Source organism: Thalassophryne amazonica, chromosome 12 (assembly GCF_902500255.1).
Source record: "Thalassophryne amazonica chromosome 12, fThaAma1.1, whole genome shotgun sequence".
Taxonomy (NCBI): Eukaryota; Metazoa; Chordata; class Actinopteri; order Batrachoidiformes; family Batrachoididae; genus Thalassophryne; species Thalassophryne amazonica.
The window spans coordinates 69,602,821-69,623,621 of record NC_047114.1 but is presented as its reverse complement, the minus strand read 5'-3'; the positions used below and the strand labels follow the sequence as shown (position 1 = coordinate 69,623,621).

The 20,801-nt window shown below is 41.4% G+C and overlaps 1 protein-coding gene across 4 annotated transcripts in view; it reads left to right on the top strand.

Moving 5' to 3' along the window:
• The window catches only part of eif2b3 (eukaryotic translation initiation factor 2B, subunit 3 gamma), an 84,415-nt gene extending 66,223 nt beyond the window's left edge, over positions 1 to 18,192 (top strand). For all 4 annotated transcript variants that reach the window (XM_034183137.1, XM_034183140.1, XM_034183139.1 and 1 more), the window contains 2 exons: positions 2,091 to 2,194; positions 17,982 to 18,192. In XM_034183137.1, coding sequence (XP_034039028.1) covers positions 2,091 to 2,194; positions 17,982 to 18,034 — 157 coding nt within the window. In that variant the 3' untranslated portion in view covers positions 18,035 to 18,192. The remainder of the gene's footprint in view (positions 1 to 2,090; positions 2,195 to 17,981) is intronic.
• Positions 18,193 to 20,801: the final 2,609 nt, after the last annotated feature.

The window sequence follows — 20,801 nt, the reverse complement described above, 5'->3', positions numbered from 1 at the left end:
GTTCATTTCTCTACCATAAGCCGTCTCCAAAGGCGTTTCAGAGAATTTGGCAGTACAACCAACCAGCCTCACAACCGCAGACCACGTGTAACCACACCAGCCCAGGACCTCCACATCCAGCATGTTCACCTCCAAGATCGTCTGAGACCAGCCACTCGGAGAGCTGCTGAAACATTCGGTTTGCATAACCAAAGAATTTCTGCACAAACGGTCAGAAACCGTCTCAGGGAAGCTCATCTGCATGCTCGTCGTCCTCGTCGGGGTCTCGACCTGACTCCAGTTCGTCGTCGTAACCGACTTGAGTGGGCAAATGCTCACATTCGCTGGCTTGAAAAGGAGTGTACCAACATTCCACAGGCAACAATTGACAACCTGATCAACTCTATGCAAAGGAGATGTGTTGCACTGCATGAGGCAAATGGTGGTCACACCAGATACTGACTGGTATCCCCCCCAATAAAACAAAACTGCACCTTTCAGAGTGGCCTTTTATTGTGGGCAGTCTAAGGCACACCTGTGCACTAATCATGGTGTCTAATCAACATCTTGATATGGCACACCTGTGAGGTGGGATGGATTATCTCAGCAAAGGAGAAGTGCTCACTATCACAGATTTAGACTGGTTTGTGAACAACATTTGAGGGAAATGGTGATATTGTGTATGTGGAAAAAGTTTTAGATCTTTGAGTTCATCTCATACAAAATGGGAGCAAAACCAAAAGTGTTGCGTTTATATTTTTGTTGAGTGTATATATATATATATATATATATATATATATATATATATGTGTGTGTATATATATATGTGTATATATAAAAAAATTAAACATTTTTATCAATGGCCACACACAGCCCTTCCACTCATCCATTTTCTATACCCACTTGCTCCAGTTGAGGGTCACCGGAGAGATGCAACCTAACCCAGTAGTCATAGGGCGTGAGTCGGAGTACACCCCAGACAGGGCGCCACCCAGTCTGTCACAGGACCACATTCAGACAGACAAACACATTCACACCTGCACGCACACCTACGGACAATTTAAAGTTTCTAATCCACCTAACCTGCATGGCTTTGGATGTGGGAGGAAGCCGGAGCACGTGCAGGGAACCCACACACACACACACACTGAGAACATGCAAACTCCACACAGAAAGGGCAGGAAGTGTTCCCACGACCTTCTCACTGTGAGGAATCAATGCTAACCACTAAGCCTCCGTGCCGCCCCCTCCACTCATGTTTAGTGAATATTAGCTATAAATGGTTTGAGTTTAATTATGATTTTGAATTTGACCTTTCACTTCCACTCATTGCTATAGGTCATGTGACCAATACAGCGGTGCTGTATGGGTCCATATTAAATATTTAATTGTATCTTTAACCAATTCAGCAGAATAGCCATTCTAAGTATTGGGCAGGGGTGGTGGCCAAGCGGTTAGGTGCACTTCTTTCCAGTTTTTGAGGTTCCTGATTCAAGGCCACTCATACCCATTCCAGCAGAATTACGCTAGTAAGGGAATCCAGTGTAAAACTTGTGCCAAATCAACATGCAGATCCACCTCTGACCTGCTGTGGAGACCTGGAGTGAAACAAGAGAACCAGAAGGGACTTAGTAGCCATTGTAAATATCCACTGTATGCTGTGTTAAGTGTTGGCATTTCTCCATGTACAGCTGGAGTTGTGTCAGAAAGGGCATCCGACATCAAACATATACAGATCTCTGTGTTGAGAATTGGGCCTAGTCTTTGACCTTGGTGTGTGATTTTGACTATTAACCAATTTTTTTCTCTCTCAAATTCTCAAAATGCTTTGTCGTTGGCTCACCTTCAGTCATTCCATCACGGTTGACCCAAATCTGACTAAATCTCTTTATTTTGTTCACACACAGAGGGGGACACACGTGGCCAAAAACAATATCCCTACAGATGCTACTGGGTGTCATGAAATGAAATGAATGACGCCCAGTCATTTCATTAGGAATGAAATGAATGTTACTTCTCCAAAATCTTACATACATTGTATCTTAATATATTACAGCCAGCATACGGCCCTGCTTATTCTTACTAGTGTCATTTGTTGGTGTGATTGCCAGGTGTAATATCCAGGGCAGCGTGATCTGCAGTAACGCCGTCATCGGACGAGGAGCGGACCTCAAATACTGTCTGGTAGGAAACGGTCAATGGATTGAACCAGAAGGTGAGAGCACCTCGCCCTTCGCATGCAGTAAACTAGAAGAGCACTGAGAGAGCACATACAGTCAGTGAGGTCTGCTTTGTTGTGTGATAATCCTCCTCTGTGTGACTCCAACATAAACCTGTGACTGGTGGTGCAACAAGTTAAAGTTTTGCTGTGCACAATTTCTCACCGTGTCTGCTTTTGCTGTTGACAGGCATCAACAGGTACTGACAGTGTGTGACACTCTTGCTGTTTATCACCATTCTTGGGAACATTTTCAAAAATCTGTGTCACCCCCTTTTCTGTTGCAACTTCACCGTGATGTAGATGATTATAGGCCATGCCCACCCCCACCCACAACCCTCTGAATGTGGTCTCATTAGAAAGCTTGGAATGTCTAGATTACAAAATTAACTGGTAAGAGTAGAAATACTGGGACTCACTATGACATATGACAACTTTTGATTACTACTCTGTCATTAACCACCCTATTATGGAATATAAAACTGTCAAAGAACACCTACGAGTAGCAGAAGAGGCCACACATGAAGTAGGTCAAGAGTATGTCATTACAACCTTCGACATGGGGGTTTGTAGGAAGGTATACCCTCTGATCTGAACACGAAAGCTGTGCACATAATTCAAAATGTAGTCAATTCTATATAAAGACAGCTTTCATTCTGTGTCTTATATGTCCCATTTGCTTAAAAGATGATGATGATGTGGTAACTTTAGGTTGTGTGGAAAAATATCAGATTTCATAATTGGACATTTTCTTTTGGCTAGGGTAGGTCAATAAAAGTGCTCATATGTCATAGTGAGGCCCACTATTTTTACTGTTACTAGTTATTTTTGTAATCTACACATCGTAAGCTTTGTAATGATACCAAATTTATGGGGAGGGGGGGTTTGCACATGGGGCCATGCTGGCCCACGGCCTGTTACTTGTAACATGCAGCTTATGGTTATTTATGGTTAATATACCACAAAAAGCACGTGATTTTGTAGCACATGTGAGAGGGCTGTAATAGTCCAGCCACATACCATCTGCCCTTCCTGCAGTTGACACAGACCAAAAACTGTTTGAAGCTTTATTATGACCTAAGTATCAAAACCTTGAGGCATCTATAGGAATCATCCTAGCTGTCTCTGCCACTCCTCCAAAACCGGTTTATGGATTTCAGTGAGCTATTATACAATTGTAGGATTGATTGCATGAAGGAAAATATTCTGATCCGAAACCTGCAAGGGGAGAAAATTGGACTTTTAAATATATACATCCATATTTCTTAATAACATGTGTAAACAGATCTATTGGGTTCTTCATGTAGAGGTTGAGCAGTTTCTTATTGAAGGAATTTCATCATAAATCATTTACTGTCACTGATATATGATGTAGGCAGTCCAGTATGGTGGACTGCAGGGTATCATGTGCTGAGCTTGCTCACAGATCTCTAGTTCTGCTTCTCATCTGTTGCATTTCCTTCAACTACAACTGTCAGCAGGCAGTGATTTGTTTTACTGTCACTCGTTGACCAAATGCGGGAGATTCTAGTTCATTTACCTTTTTGTTCTTTTTTTATGGTTAAGTGCATGTGTGTGTGTGTGTGCACGCACGCGTGCATGTGTGTGTTAAGGTAATTTAGCATTAAATTAAATAAAGTACACAAAGTATCACAGGATGCATATTGGATACACAAGCTCGGATAAGTACAAGTTGTACAAAATAAAAACAGATGTGTTCAAATTTAATGCCGTCAGATATAACGAGCCTGCAAATAAACACCATCTTTTGAAGGTTGTAATGGTACCGATTCTTGTTGCTGTTATTTTATCCATTGCGTCAACTTTGGTGGACTTGGATCAGGTTTAGAGAGTGTGTGCGGTATCTGGTTTTTGGTTGTGCCAAAGCACTTTAGTCACTTAATCAAGTGTCTTTATTTGGAGGTCTGTTATACTGATTTATCTTTGATTATTATTATTTATATTTATTTTATTTTGTTAATCCTCTCATCCTTCAAGATATCACTCTCTCTGTGTGTGTGTGTGTGTGTGTGTGTGTGTGTGTGTGTGTGTGTGTGTGTGTGTGTGTGTGTGTGTGTGTGTGTGTGTGTGTGTGTGTGTGTGTGTGTGTGTGTGTGCGTGCGTGCGTGTGTGTGTCACAATGATAGAGAGGTTAGAGAGCAGGACCACCCGGAATTCAACAGCAGCAGCAGCCTCCAGCCACATCCACCTCACACACACACACATGTATAGAGAAAGGGAGAACAGGCTTGGCAGACTGAGCAGCCTAATTGAGTGAACAACAGGGTGCTGTAAGTATCAACACAGAGAATCTGAGCTAAAGTAGCCTCAAACTGTTGAGACATGAGAAAAGGTTTTGGGTCTCTGTAGACCTTCAGCCTTTTTGTTCCAGTTTTTCCCCACTGGTCAGTGCCTAGCCACCATGATTATGTTACTGAGCACTGGAATCATGGCCACTGAGTTGCATAATTATTTTACATCCCTTATGTAGAAGAGGTTGAATGTCCAGCAGCAAAGCTCAGCCTGCTCTCTCTCTCGATGCCTCACAGCACTTTGTATAGTCAGTCACTCAGCAGGATGTTAAATCACTACATTATTCACTGTTATCAAAATTTTCCACATAAAATCTAACTGCTGGAAGATGAGATGAAGTACAAAAACCAAAAAGGTTCATATTATGTAACTTTTCAGCAAGCCATTTTAGGTCATCAGGTGAATAATGGTGCATTCAGGTTGCACTCGGAGGTCATAATTCAAATCAATTTCGATTTTGTTCAGTTCCGTGTCAGTTTAATCATTTGTCCACATAGTGTTGTCTGCAGGGCATCAGACAAAAGATACACAGTTCCTCCAGTCACAGTCAGTGAAGCCTGTAACTTCTTCAGAGTTGTCCACATGTCTTGGTGGCTGCCCTCACTTGTGTCCTCCTTACACGGGCATTCAGTGTTTGAGAACTTCCTATTCCATACTGTTTGTGCAGCCAATCTGCTCTGTGTGCATCCCATCAGATCTCTGAAGTTAAGCAGAGTAGGTCTTTATTAGTGCAGTTGTACTTGGCTGGGGGACAGCTTCGGCAGACAAGGCACTCTGTGTGTTTCTCCATGTAGAACCGGAGTTTCGTCAGGAAGGGCATCCAGCATAAAAGCCAGATCTCAATACTGATCCGACCGGATCTGCTGTGGCGACCCTGAGCAAATGGGGCGAACGAAAGACAAACATTGACTGACAAACACTGCACTGTCCTCCTGCTGTCTTTTGGACATGTTGCCATAGCATTTTTGTTTGTGAAAAACCCCTGTAATGTGTTGGTTATCTACTGCTGCCCATATTGGCGAACCTGGTAGATGATACTAACAACAGTGACGGGCTACATCACGCTACAAATCCAGCAGTAAATTGAAATGCTAACATACCTTCTGTGCCATGTGTCTTACTCCATGAAGTATATTTGGTGGGCCACATGTTTGTTTTTTAGATTGATATTGATATGCTCTAAAAGAGCAAGCATAACAAAACCTTATTAGTTTTTTCTGTCATGAACTGAGCTCCTAATTTTGCCGTGCCTGCTGTGACCTCATTGGGAGGTTTTCCAGCACCAAAGTTGTTTTTAGATAATACTACAGTACAGACATGCTATAGTTGTTTTTGCGTATCACATGGTAGAAGTCCAGCACATCGCGTCAGCACACTGTGCCCTACATCAGATTCATGGGTAACCGTAATCTTTACTAGCTCGTGTCACAATGACCTTCCAGGTTGCTCGTGCGTGATTCAGAGAATGGGCTTTATCAGAAAAGCCTTTGACGGCTCCACACACCTCTGACAATTGGGTTATCTGAAAAAAATCCTGTTTTCAGTCGTTCTTCAAAGAAAATAAATGGGGGTTAGTAAAACAGCAGTAAAGCTCTGAATGAACTCTGAAGTATGTTTTACACTTTAAAATTGAACGTGTGTACCTGTGTACGTGTGTGTAATGCTTTCTATTTTTAAATTAATGTCAATTTTGATTACATTGTGCTCGGTTCACACAAAACAAACTGACCAGAACTGTCTTCCAACCCAGACACATGCTTGATATAAACCAGTAAATTAGAGAAAAAAGATATATGGCTGGATTTCTTTAGATATTTTGAACCACTGCCTGTTTTAAGCGTATGCTGGATTTTGGTTACTCTATGGGTGGCTGGCTCAAGGATTGATATATAAACTATTTTTTTATTATTATTATTTATTTAAAAAGCACTTCTCACAGGCAAAGCAACATTCAAGTCTGAGTATACCACTCACACTTGAATGCTAATAATGTTTTCATTACTGAGATTATAAAAAATAAGTAAACAGTGAAATTATCCTTTGAAAGAGAAATTAAAGGTTGCAGTCAAAAATACCCCACAGACACTGAGGTGATGAAGATGAAAATAATTTGTTTCTGTGCCCATTATTTTAATTGAAAGAGAACTGCCAAGACCATGTGGGTGAGTCTCATAGAGCAATCAGGAATTCATCTATGAGCTTCTGTTATGTATGCCGGTGTCGCCGACCGAACAGTCCCCCCTAAAAATTGTTCCACTCTGCCTTCACTGCACATGCGTCTGAGACTGACTCTGAGTCTGACTTTCTACACCTAAAGCGATCAAAGGGAATAATATGATTATTAACCATCAGATGACAAAGTAAAACCTCTTAAATCACTCTAAAGTCAGTTTTAAGCAGAAAAGAGGCGATAATCGGAGAATCACTACTGACGCCCTGAACTGACGCAGGTGCAGCAGCACGTCAGACTCAGACGTGCTGCTGTTGTGCTCTGTACAAAAGCTTCAGATAATCTGTCACTGAGAAAGATGATGACCGAGTGCAGTTTTAAGCATAAACGAGGTGATAATCGGTGAATCGATGCTGAAGCTCAGAAATGACGCATGCCCACTGAAGGCAGGGCGGACCGATTTTTAGGGGGTACCATTCGGTCGTCGACACCAGCCCCAAAATGCGTTTGGCATGGCCCAGAAAGCGGGGTCTGGGGATGAATGGTCATCCCTTCAGAAAATGCTTCTAATATGACTGACATTCCATAGCATTGCTGCGTCAGGGTCTTACCACAAGTGTGCACATCTTAGAGTTGGTATTATGAGGGCGAGCGATTGGCAACTAAATCCAGCTTGCTCCAGGCAAGTTGGGCTCAAAGCTGAGGACCACAGCCTATCTCAGTGATGGAAAACGGGTCTCAAACCCGTGTGGATCCAATACTCATAAACCCGGTGAGTTTAGGCCTCGACACTCTTGCTTGCCTCTACTGGTGGTTGGCTCTCACTGCGGTATTGTATCACTTCCTGTTCCGGAGCACAGCTGTGTTTTGCTGTATCTGTTAGCTGTTTAATCTGCGCAGTTAGATTGATCTAGTTAACTAGATAACGATTTGTTTCAGTGTAATCTTCACGTGCCTTAACTAAAGCACTCCCTCTGCTGAATCACCTCTAAATTATTTACAGATTATTCACTTTGTGTGTTTTTAGGAATCCGCTAGCTTAGCGCAGCTACTAGCTCTTAGCCGATTTAGCATGGCGGATTCTCCTGTCGCTCCTGCACTTTTCTGCTCTGGGTGTGAAATGTTTAGTTATTCCTCGGCCTCCTTTAGCAGTAATGGTACTTGTAATAAGTGTAGCTTATTCGTAGCTTTGGAGGCCAGGCTGGGCGAATTGGTGCCTCAGCTCCGCACCGTGGAAAATTCTACAGCTAGCCAGGCCCCTGTAGTCGGTGCGGACCAAGGTAGCTTAGCCGCTGTTAGTTCCCTTCCAGCAGATCCCGAGCAGCCAGGAAAGCAGGCCGACTGGGTGACTGTGAGGAAGAAGCGTAGTTCTAAACAGAAGCCCCATGTACACCACCAACCCGTTCACATTTCTAACCGTTTTTCCCCACTCAGCGACACACCCACCGAGGATCAAACTCTGGTTATTGGCGACTCTGTTTTGAGAAATGTGAAGTTAGCGACACCAGCAACCATAGTCAATTGTCTTCCGGGGGCCAGAGCAGGCGACATTGAAGGAAATTTGAAACTGCTGGCTAAGGCTAAGCGTAAATTTGGTAAGATTGTATTTCACGTCGGCAGTAATGACACCCGGTTACGCCAATCGGAGGTCACTAAAATTAACATTGAATCGGTGTGTAACTTTGCAAAAACAGTGTCGGACTCTGTAGTTTTCTCTGGGCCCCTCCCCAATTGGACCGGGAGTGACATATTTAGCTGCATGTTCTCCTTGAATTGCTGGCTTTCTGAGTGGTGTCCAAAAAATGAGGTGGGCTTCATAGATAATTGACAAAGCTTCTGGGGAAAACCTGGTCTTGTTAGGAGAGACGGCATCCATCCCACTTTGGATGGAGCAGCTCTCATTTATAGAAATCTGGCCAATTTTCTTAAATCCTCCAAACCGTGACTATCCAGGGTTGGGACCAGGAAGCAGAGTTGTAGTATTACACACCACTCTGCAGCTTCTCTCCCCCTGCCATCCCCTCATTACCCCATCCCCGTAGAGACGGTGCCTGCTCCCAGACCAGCAATAACCAGTAAAAATCTATTTAAGCATAAAAATTCAAAAAGAAAAAATAATATAGCACCTTCAACTGCACCACAGACTAAAACAGTTAAATGTGGTCTATTAAACATTAGGTCTCTCTCTTCTAAGTCCATGTTAGTAAATGATATAATAATTGATCAACATATTGATTTATTCTGCCTTACAGAAACCTGGTTACAGCAGATTGAATATGTTAGTTTAAATGAGTCAACACCCCCGAGTCACACTAACTGCCAGAATGCTCATAGCACGGGCCGAGGCGGAGGATTAGCAGCAATCTTCCATTCCAGCTTATTAATTAATCCAAAACCCAGACAGCGCTTTAATTCATTTGAAAGCTTGACTCTTAGTCTTGTCCATCCAAATTGGAAGTCCCAAAAACCAGTTTTATTTGTTATTATCTATTGTCCACCTGGTCATTACTGTGAGTTTCTCTGTGAATTTTCAGACCTTATAGTGGGCGATTTTAACATCCACACAGATGCTGAGAATGACAGCCTCAACACTGCATTTAATCTATTATTAGACTCAATTGGCTTTGCTCAAAATGTAAATGAGTCCACCCACCACTTTAATCATATCTTAGATCTTGTTCTGACTTATGGTATGGAAATTGAAGACGTAACAGTATTCCCTGAAAACTCCCTTCTGTCTGATCATTTCTTAATAACATTTACATTTACTCTGATGGACTACCCAGCAGTGGGGAATAAGTTTCATTACACTAGAAGTCTTTCAGCTTTAAATCAGAAGTGCCTGACTCCGTGGTATAACTCACAAACTCGCAGCTTAAAGCAGATAACCCGTAAGTTGGAGAGGAAGTGACGTCTCACTAATTTAGAAGATCTTCACTTATCCGGGAAAAAGAGTCTGTTGCTTTATAAAAAAAGCCCTCCGTAAAGCTAGGACATCTTACTACTCATCACTAATTGAAGAAAATAAGAACAACCCCAGGTTTCTTTTCAGCACTGTAGCCAGGCTGACAAAGAGTCAGAGCTCTTTTGAGCCGAGTATTCCTTTAACTTTAACTAGTAATGACTTCATGACTTTCTTTGCTAATAAAATTTTAACTATTAGAGAAAAAATTACTCATAACCATCCCAAAGACGTATCGTTATCTTTGGCTGCTTTCATTGATGCCGGTATTTGGTTAGACTCTTTCTCTCCGATTGTTCTGTCTGAGTTATTTTCATTAGTTACTTCCTCCAAACCATCAACGTGTCTATTAGACCCCATTCCTACCAGGCTGCTCAAGGAAGCCCTACCATTAATTAATGCTTCGATCTTAAATATGATCAATCTATCTTTTTTAGTTGGCTGTGTACCACAGGCTTTTAAGGTGGCAGTAATTAAACCATTACTTAAAAAGCCATCACTTGACCCAGCTATCTTAGCTAATTATAGGCCAATCTCCAACCTTCCTTTTCTCTCAAAAATTCTTGAAAGAGTAGTTGTAAAACAGCTAACTGATCATCTGCAGAGGAATGGTCTATTTGAAGAGTTTCAGTCAGGTTTTAGAATTCATCATAGTACAGAAACAGCATTAGTGAAGGTTACAAATGATCTTCTTATGGCCTCAGACAGTGGACTCATCTCTGTGCTTGTTCTGTTAGACCTCAGTGCTACTTTTGATACTGTTGACCATAAAATTTTATTACAGAGATTAGAGCATGCCATAGGTATTAAAGGCACTGCGCTGCGGTGGTTTGAATCATATTTATCTAATAGATTACAATTTGTTCATGTAAATGGAGAATCTTCTTCACAGACTAAGGTTAATTATGGAGTTCCACAAGGTTCTGTGCTAGGACCAATTTTATTCACTTTATAAATGTTTCCCTTAGGCAGTATTATTAGACGGCATTGCTTAAATTTTCATTGTTATGCAGATGATACCCAGCTTTATCTATCCATGAAGCCAGAGGACACACACCAATTAGCTAAACTGCAGGATTGTCTTACAGACATAAAGACATGGATGACCTCTAATTTCCTGCTTTTAAACTCAGATAAAACTGAAGTTATTGTACTTGGCCCCACAAATCTTAGAAACATGGTGTCTAACCAGATCCTTACTCTGGATGGCATTACCCTGACCTCTAGTAATACTGTGAGAAATCTTGTAGTCATTTTTGATCAGGATATGTCATTCAATGCACATATTAAACAAATATGTAGGACTGCTTTTTTGCATTTGCGCAATATCTCTAAAATTAGAAAGGTCTTGTCTCAGAGTGATGCTGAAAAACTAATTCATGCATTTATTTCCTCTAGGCTGGACTATTGTAATTCATTATTATCAGGTTGTCCTAAAAGTTCCCTGAAAAGCCTTCAGTTAATTCAAAATGCTGCAGCTAGAGTGCTGACAGGGACTAGAAGGAGAGAGCATATCTCACCCATATTGGCCTCTCTTCATTGGCTTCCTGTTAATTCTAGAATAGAATTTAAAATTCTTCTTCTTACTTATAAGGTTTTGAATAATCGGGTTCCATCTTATCTTAGGGACCTCATAGTACCATATCACCCCAATAGAGCACTTAACTCTCAGACTGCAGGCTTACTTGTAGTTCCTAGGGTTTGTAAGAGTAGAATGGGAGGCAGAGCCTTCAGCTTTCAGGCTCCTCTCCTGTGGAACCAGCTCCCAATTCAGATCAGGGAGACAGACACCCTCTCTACTTTTAAGATTAGGCTTAAAACGTTCCTTTTTGCTAAAGCTTATAGTTAGGGCTGGATTCGGTGACCCTGAACCATCCCTTAGTTATGCTGCTGTAGACTTAGACTGCTGGGGGGTTCCCATGATGCACTGAGTGTTTCTTTCTCTTTTTGCTCTGTATGCACCTCTCTGCATTTAATCATTAGTGATTGATCTCTGCTCCCCTCCACAGCATGTCTTTTTCCTGGTTCTCTCCCTCAGCCCCAACCAGTCTCAGCAGAAGACTGCCCCTCCCTGAGCCTGGTTCTGCTGGAGGTTTCTTCCTGTTAAAAGGGAGTTTTTCCTTCCCACTGTTGCCAAGTGCTTGCTCACAGGGGGTCGTTTTGACCGTTGGGGTTTTTCCGTAATTATTGTATGGCCTTGCCTTACAATATAAAGCGCCTTGGGGCAACTGTTTGTTGTGATTTGGCGCTATATAAATAAAATTGATTTGATTTGATTTGACAGTAACGCTTGCCCGCTCAACACTGGCGAATGAATGCTGCTATCAGACTAGTGCACTATCCCCCTGTCTTGCCTGACATGGCAAGTTAACTTTCATGCAAGTGGTGGGAGTGCCCCCCCCCCCCCCCACAACCCCATTAGAGTAAACATCTGAAGACATTTTTGCACATACTACGACTACTACTAATAATAATGAAATGTAATATATTTTTAACAGTTTAAACATTTTACTTTGAGTTTCCTAGTTTTACAGCACTAAGCGAAATTGAGGAGGCAAAAAATTTGTTTACTGAACTTTAAACAATAAATAAATAAAACATAAAGGAGCAACTTGGATTGAAGGTGGGGTTTTTTTTCTGAATGTAGGGCAGAGCTGTTAAAGGTGCTTTCAGTGTGCTCTGTGAGGAGGTGATGGTCTAGTGGTTAAGGTGTTGGGCTTGAGTCCAGAAGATCATGGGTTCAAATCCCCACCTGACTGGAAAATCACTAAGGGCCCTTGGGCAAGGCCTTTAATCCCCTATTACTTCCAGTGTGTCTTGTATGGCAGCAAATGTGAATGTGAGGCATAAGTGTAAAGCCCTTACTGTTTCTGACTTTTTCCACATATAACTTTAATTATACTCCTAACCAAAGGCACACGAGGAGTAACGGAGACGTATTGAGCCTATGTGTTAAAGAGAAAGAGGAAAAAATAATAATAGATTTAATTACATTATTCTTTTGTGGTGTGTATGTGTGTGAGCATTTGCATGAGATGGGGCAGGGGTTTGGCCTTTCTTAGATACAAGCAGAGTGGTGTCCAAGAGAAAAGGTTTGGGAACCACTTATCTTTGCCACAGAGCTGCAAAAACAGCAGCTGGAGTTGAACCACTAGTATATTTAAGGACAGTAATATTCCCTTTAAAGAGAGTAGTACAGTAATGTCTTAATGTTAAATGGGCTGCATGTGCTCATCTGAAACAGACACTCAAACCGCACAATGATGCCTCACATTCACCCTCTCACACACTGATGTTAGTATGCTGCCATGCATGGCAGTCAGCTTCCCACGGGGAGCAATTTAGGAAATACGGACCTTGCCCAAAGGCCCTTAGCTTCATGATACAGTACCTTGTCTGGTAATATTGGGTCACGGATGTGCTTGCACGGCCAGTGTCATGGCTCAACATTTTGTTACCCTTGATAGCAAACGATACAAATGTCCAATAATTTGTCATCATTGCCATTTAAAAATATTTAATGTCTTAACAGACCACCTGTTTTGGTAGAATTAGGGAATAACCCTGTTGTGTCTGATGATTTGTGGACATTTATGCTGGTTATACGGTCGCAAATTGACCTTTACTGGTAAAATGGATATTTACGACCGTATAACCAGCATGAACGTCCACAAATCATCAGACACAAGGGGGTTATTTCCATTCTAATCCAATTCCATCTTTTGCACGGTTTATTTATCTGTAGGTAATTTGGTCAGCGAGGCTTACTGTGAGGCAGCGTTGCTCCAGCAGCCGTCAGGGTGCGTAGTAATCCATCAAATGTGAAACGGTAATTCTTTATCAGAATCCACATCAATACTTTCATATTGGTAGCGTAAATTCACCCATTTCGGCGACGGGGGCGGTACGCGACTTTCTCTCGCTCTTAGCTAACAGCACTAACAGCTAGCAGCCTACACTGCCGGTGTTCTGTCGAAGTGTGCATCTCATTGCATAAATCGACTGTTCTGTATCCTGAAAATATTGCACATGCGCAGTTGCACGGAGGGCTGGCCTGTCGACAGGAATGACATCTCGTCAGTACACCGGTCAGGGCGCAGAGTAATACATCCAAATGTGAAACGGTAAACTATTTTCCCACTGTTACCCTGATATTATAAAGTCTGAAATCTCACACAATTAACCAATCAGATTTGGGGAAAAAATAATTGCATTGGAATTAGTGTTATGGTGTTTGGTATCGGATCAGAAAAATCTAACCCATGGTGCTGGTGATAAACTCACTTCCACCTTTGCTTTATTCTGTATTGTCAGACATTAGAGGGTCGTCTCTCACCACCAGTCTTGCCGGCTGGCTGGTTGAAGGCTGCTAAAGACATTACACACCCTCACTCATGCTCAAGCTGTTAACAGCACAGGACCACCCTGACAGCTTGTAACCACACACAGATACAGGTCTGTCTGGTGTTGACATTTAAAACACGCACACCTCTTCTCTGAATGCTTTGATTAACGCACGCTCATACAGCCGGTGGGCACGCATAAGCCCATTTTAAACATGCAAACAATAACATGGTGTAGACTTGTCAGAAAGGACGGGTTGACTTATCGGGTTGCTTCCATTCTCCTGCAAGATGACAGCCAGTGTGACAAAAGAATACGACATGCGTGTTGTATTCTTCTGTGCATTTGTCAGCAGTTTGACTGCAGATGAGCTGTGAAGCGTGTTTGACAGGAGGGTTGTGTGGAGTGTTGACTGCCATGCACTCCTTGAAGTCAGTGGGGACACTAGGTCATCTGCCTTGTGGAAATTATACAGTAACAGATTACAGTGACAGAAAAATATTTTAGCTTGCTATTAAAAATTGTTCTGATTGTAATTCCGTTACTGTACGATTACCCCTTATGCTTTGTGAAACGCATATTGAGAGAACAGCTTTTGGAAGGCATAAGATGAACACCAAAAACAGTCAACATCAGAGACCGTTCTTTGGTCTTTTCAAACATGACATTGCCATTCCTCCTGCCACTCTTCTCCTCTCATAGGTGACACTACTTCTTCTGTGTTCTGTTGGTCAAATTAAAAGGATTGCTACACACTGTTACAAAGATATCTATAAAATGATAGCTTTAACACACTTCCATCATCCAGTTCTTTGCTCAGACTAGACTGGGTCAAACTTGTCAAGAGCCCAAAAGGGGAAAATATGCAACTATGTTCAGGCTTACTACATTTAAGCACTACATTAGTTACTGTTCTGCTCTTTTTCTTCCTTCAGCCTCTTTCCTCCTGTCCCATGCTCCATTTGTCCTCTACTGTAAACAGCAGAGGACAAAGTCATTCTCTGAAGCGGATTCCTTCACACCAAAGCCTGTCTGTGTGGAGGGAACATTGCGTTCTGCCACCGTTTGCTTTGGATCAACACCGGTACTCTGAGGTGGAGAGATGTGAGGAGTTGGTCCTGCTCTCTTGGTGCAGAACTGGCTTGGGTTTGGCAGCGATAGACTGATAATGTTGACGTACTTAGTTTCAATCGCCACCTTTTTCTGTTTGTGAGGTTCAGGTAGTGGCCATTATGAAGTCTTTACCATGCTGAAGACATTGGTGATAAAATGCCACATGAACCATGTTTGAGGCTGTTGGTTTCATTTGATTGTATTAATTTTGCTGCATTTTTTGTCAGTTGTAGGGCAGGCAACTTAGTGACATAAAAAGTTTGACTACAAATATGTACATCTGGGTTGGTTTTCCTGTCCTTCTACCTGTCCGTGTCCTTGGACGAAGACACTTTGCATTCTCCCAGTCCACTTAGCTGTAAATGGGTACTGGCTTCGGCTGGGGAGGTAATATGAGTCGGACTGTCCTCTTGTCTCAGGGAAGATGTAGACTCTCATCTATTTCAGGGTATAGAGTCTTGGAATAAAGACCAGCACCAATGGATCTCAGGTCCTACATAGAACTTACCACTTCTTTTGTCAGTTTATGTAAATTAACTTAAGCAGAGGCTATTTTGAAATCCTCCCTTCATGTTGTCACTGGTTTGCTAACCGTTGAACTATGGTCACAACTGGATGTCTCTGGCACGATGTCTCTTTGAAGGATCATTCGTACCGCAGGAATGACTCAGATGATGTATTTTACTTGGTACTTGCATTGTGAGGACACATCAACTGCAACAGTTTTGGGCATGTGGTGTGTTTTTCTGCATGATCAAGCACGTAGGTGGCTCAGAATTGAGGTCCTCATTGGCAGGAAAAGGTCAGTGGGCATGCCCATGTTTCACCTGGAAGATTAGATGGCTCCTTTCGAGAAGTAGCAATGAACCAGCTATGGGCTGTTTCACAGTCAGGGTACACAAGTATGCATCACTGGCACCAAAAAAATCAAAGTGGTTACTTTGGTCAAGTTTTTCTTCCATATCTAATTGCTGACTGGGGTACTTAAATGCTCAAAGTTTCAGACCTGTCAGATGTTTGCATATATGAGCTCACAGATATGGTCTAATATAGTTTCCGGAGAGCATTTTTTTCTAAGACAATTGTGTAAATTATACAGTCTAGGATTAGTGCAATCTAGCCATATATACTGTCTACTAAAAACAGTTGATGGTAAGTATGTACTCAGAATATACAACTGCTATTGTGTTTCTGCATTCTCAAATAGTGATGGACAAGCATTTCTGGAGAGCACAGTTTTTAACTGACAGAGAGTTACACCCCAATATTAAAGACATTTGAGCGAATTAGGTACACGTCCTTTTGTGGCATCACCTCTTTCAAACAAAACATTATTATTCACATAACACTGATACTTGAGTTTGAAATGCAGTCTATTTCTGGAGAGGACATTTTTGACGGACATTTTATTTTTGAATGCCTGTTTCAAGTCATTTCCCCACTGGGCAATGATCCTGGGAGTTAGATTGTTATACAGTAGGCTTTGATAGGGAAATTAGTCTATTTAGTGGTTACCTACTAAATAAATAATCATTCTGGCAGCCCATCAAAAGTAGACATCATGGAAATGACACAGATATTTTGGTAAAAACTGGTATAATTAGAGTTCTGCTGGTAAACAGATGAGGATATCAAACTGTAGGGGTTTTTCTGCCTGCCTGAACCCCACCCGGTAGTTTTATGTGGTGAGCAAACTCACTAACTGACAGGAGAAGGAGTTAAAACCCAGATGCTTTATTAAGAGATGCCAACACTGAGAAACAGAGTAATTAAGACAGCGCTGGGATCTTGAAGCCAACATCACATGCACCATTGCAAAACAACTGCCCCAACATTAGGGCTAAGTTGCTCTTTATTCCTGCCTCAACCTGCCCCCAGGTGGGTGGTCTTTTCTCTGCCGTGTGTATCAGTGGAACTATGTGATTGGCTGCAAAATACTGGTGCGCGACGTGGTAAGCGGGTGACGTGGTCGTGTTGTTTGTTCAGGCAGCATGTATTATATCAAATATTTGTGATGAATGTCTGTGTGTCACCGTGATAAGCAATAACAGAACGTTCCATGGCACAGAGCTTTGTCCCAGACAGATATGAAGCACTTGGTTTTATCAGTTTCGACTGCACACAAATGATGACATTTGGGCATGTGTCATGACTGTATGTAAAGCAGTCAGGTCAAATGCAGTTTGTAACATTAAGTGGTCTGAGGACATTTGGATATGCGTCATGGAACATTCCAACAAAACCAAATGACCATTGCTGCAGATAAGCCAGTAGTAATTATCCTTGTATGGCAAACTAAGCTTTGTTGGTGATTTCCACCTTGTCATAAACCCAAACTTTATCTTTAAGATCCACTTATGTACCCTGATTGTAAAACAGCCCCTATCTGCTTGAGTGATTGCCATCCAGGACCCAGGGTGGTTCTGCAGTGTGGTGGATACTCTTTAGATCTGACCTGACCTTGCTGCAGTCAAGAAAACTCTTGTGACGTAAGATCGGACAGGTGCTGCCACAAACTACCAAAATAAAAATGGCATGTCCACAAATGAGCATTAATCAGTGAATTAATAAACGGCAGAGGGAAAGAGAGGATTCCACACGCAGCATTCAAAAAAGAGAGAGAGAGAGAGAGAGAGAGAGAGGGCAAGGAAAGAGCAAAACTTTGGATGTCCCTCCAGAAAAAGTGTTTGGTGTGGACGGTGTGCCATCAGGATGCAGCTGTGTGCAGCCTGAGAACGGGGTGGAGACGAGCCCCTGCCAGGCATGAATTCTGTTTAAAGCCTGGAAAGTAAGCACACGGGTTTAGAAGTCTAGAAAGACTTGAGTTAACAGACTGTTAACACCTGAATCCTTTTTTTTTCCTCTGTCTCTCTCTCTTTTAGCTGAGAGGACTAACGAGGTCATTGTTGGAACAGACCAGCTGATGGAGATCTAGCTACCACAGGGAAGGAGCGATATCAGCTTATTAACCAAAAACAGATGACGAATAATTAATTACACACCGAATGACAGAAGCCACTGTATGCTGGTTTGACCTTGACACTTTTTTTTTTGTATGTTCTATCCAAATAAAAACTGCTCTGTTTAATCCCATGAAGTTGTGATGATGTGTTTGTTCTTTCTCTCTTTCTTTGAGACATTTTAATGACAGAACACAGCGCCTTGTAAAAACAGACAAGATATGAAATAACAGCGGGTTAACTGCAAGGTTTAGATGGATCTTAATTGTTTTACCACACACCAGCTATTATAAAATTTTTACTGTTTCCGAATAGCAGCAACAAAAAAAAAAAAGAAAAGAAAAAGGGGTAAGGCTCGGGTTTGAATGTGCACGGGTGTTTACGCATGCACAGTGTGCAGTCATGATGAGCAGAGATGGAGAGAAAAAGCAGTGGGAGGGTGGCCACAGTGGTGTGTGTGTGTTGAGGGGGGTTTGAAGTTTATTTGTACACAAAAATCGTGTATGTGCAGGCGCTGGACCACCCAGCTCGATCTCCTATCAGTTAACACCGACACCACACCCTCTCTTTACACACGACCGGGGAGGAAACTGACTCACATCTCAGCCTTTTCTTTCTCTTTCTCCTCGTCTTTGCCTGTGCCTCGGCTTGATTTATGACATTCCTGCAGCAGAGCATTTCTTCAAGTGCGGGTTTGCAGTTCCTGAGTCAAGAAGAAGGCAGAAGATGAGGACGGGGATGTCAGATTTACTGTTGTCTGTTTCCTGTTGCAGCTCAGGCTTCACAGGAGTCATTTAGACCGACTGTCTTGAGGTGTTTATGAAGACTTGTTTTTTGGTGTATTTGGGTTATAAATTGTAAAAATATGTAAAGAAAATCTCCATTCGTAGGGTTTATTTACAGTTTCACACACTGTAATGTTTGTATTAAAAACTAATCCATACATACTGAGGGAATGTGCCCTTAAAAACATGGGGTCCTGCGTATTTCTCCATAAAAACGATGTGGACTTACAGGAAGAAGAAGAAACCAGTGAGACACAGCAAATGCCTGATTTACCAAGAATGGCTAAATTCTCCAGCCACTTCCTGAAGTACACCTGTTCAACTGCTCCTTATACGTGGTGTGAGTGTTGGTGCCAGATGTGCTGGTTTTGATTATTTCACAAACTGCTGATCTTCTGCGATTTCCACATAGAACTTTTTGGATCTATAGAGAATGGACTAATATTGGATCAACCATACACCCTGAGGCCGAAGGCGTCAGGGTGTATGGTTTTCTTTAGGGTGTATAAAGCCATATTCATTAGTGAACAACTTCATAACTGATAATATTCAAACTTTTCAGCTCCTTGATAGTGAGGCTGTACAATATGGCCTAATTATCGTATCTCAATATTGTCATATCAATATGATATACGATATACTCGTACGATATGACTATGATTTTACACAAAGTCCAGCAACAGTGAAAATTAAACATTCTTAAACAAAACTAATAATACCACACTCATTTTGCACTCATCATAAGGTTAGGATACTGTGCCCTCCAAAAGTATTGGAACACTTGGTATTTCACATATTTTAATTTGTTTATGCAATTTCAAATACAAGAAATACACAAAATATAAAAATATTAAATAAAAATTTATAAAATTATCTTCCTCAAACTCAAACTGAAAGCAAATCTCTAAAACTTGATAAAACCTGTAAATAATCAGTTTTATTGCCAGTTCTCTTCAGACAAGTCAGGGGATGGAAACATGAACATTTCCAAGTCACTGAATATGTCTTGGACTTCATTTACATCAATTATGAAGAAATCCAAAAGTTTATTTGTATTTCAAAACATCAAATCTAGGCTTTCATCTCAAATGTACTTTCACATTGTATCTGAACTTTCAGGTCTTCTTTATAAGAAAATCCTCCTCTACACCACTTCATCAGGAAGCTGTATTTTATATTTTTTATTAATTTATATCAAGGTTTATAGATTTGCTTTCAGTTTGAGTTTAAGGAAGATAAATTTAGATTTATTTATTTATTTGTATTTGAAATGGCATAAACAAATTAAAATGTGTGAAATGCCAATACTTTTGAGCACAGTTGAGAAACACTCTGCGGCATGTGTATTTTTAAGGGTTTTGCCTCGCTGAATGGTATGTTCCAGCTTTCACTCATGAAATATTCATGCCATTGAACTCAAAAGCATTCATTATTTGTATACTGGCATTTGCAAAAGACCTCTTAAAATATTACATGAAAAACAGTTACTCCTAGCTTTTGAAAAAAAAAAAAAAAAAACTTAGAAAACAACATTGTCAGGTCTGTCTCTGTCTGGTCCCATGTCCTCCACTGCTTTGGTCTTTGTCGCTTTCTGCCTGCGTCCTCTTTACACTTTGATGCTCTCTTTTTGTTGTTCCGTATAGGATTACTTTAGTCACTGGTTTTATTTTGCATTTTACCACTAGAGTCATTGCTTGTAATTTCTGTTAGTTTTTGCTTTTGTCACATATTAGTTTCAGCCCCTGCCTTTAATTGGCTTGTTGATCACTTTCCAGTTCTCACCTCTGTTTTTCTTGGTTTTGTTTCTTTGGTCCTTCCATGTGTAAATTCTTTTGCATTATATTTACGATTCGCCTTTAAGTTTATTTCTGTCTGCTTAGTATTTACTCTACTGCGCTCTCTTGCACCCGCTCACCTCATCTTTGTTTCCTCCCTCCACACGTCCATTTCTGTCTGA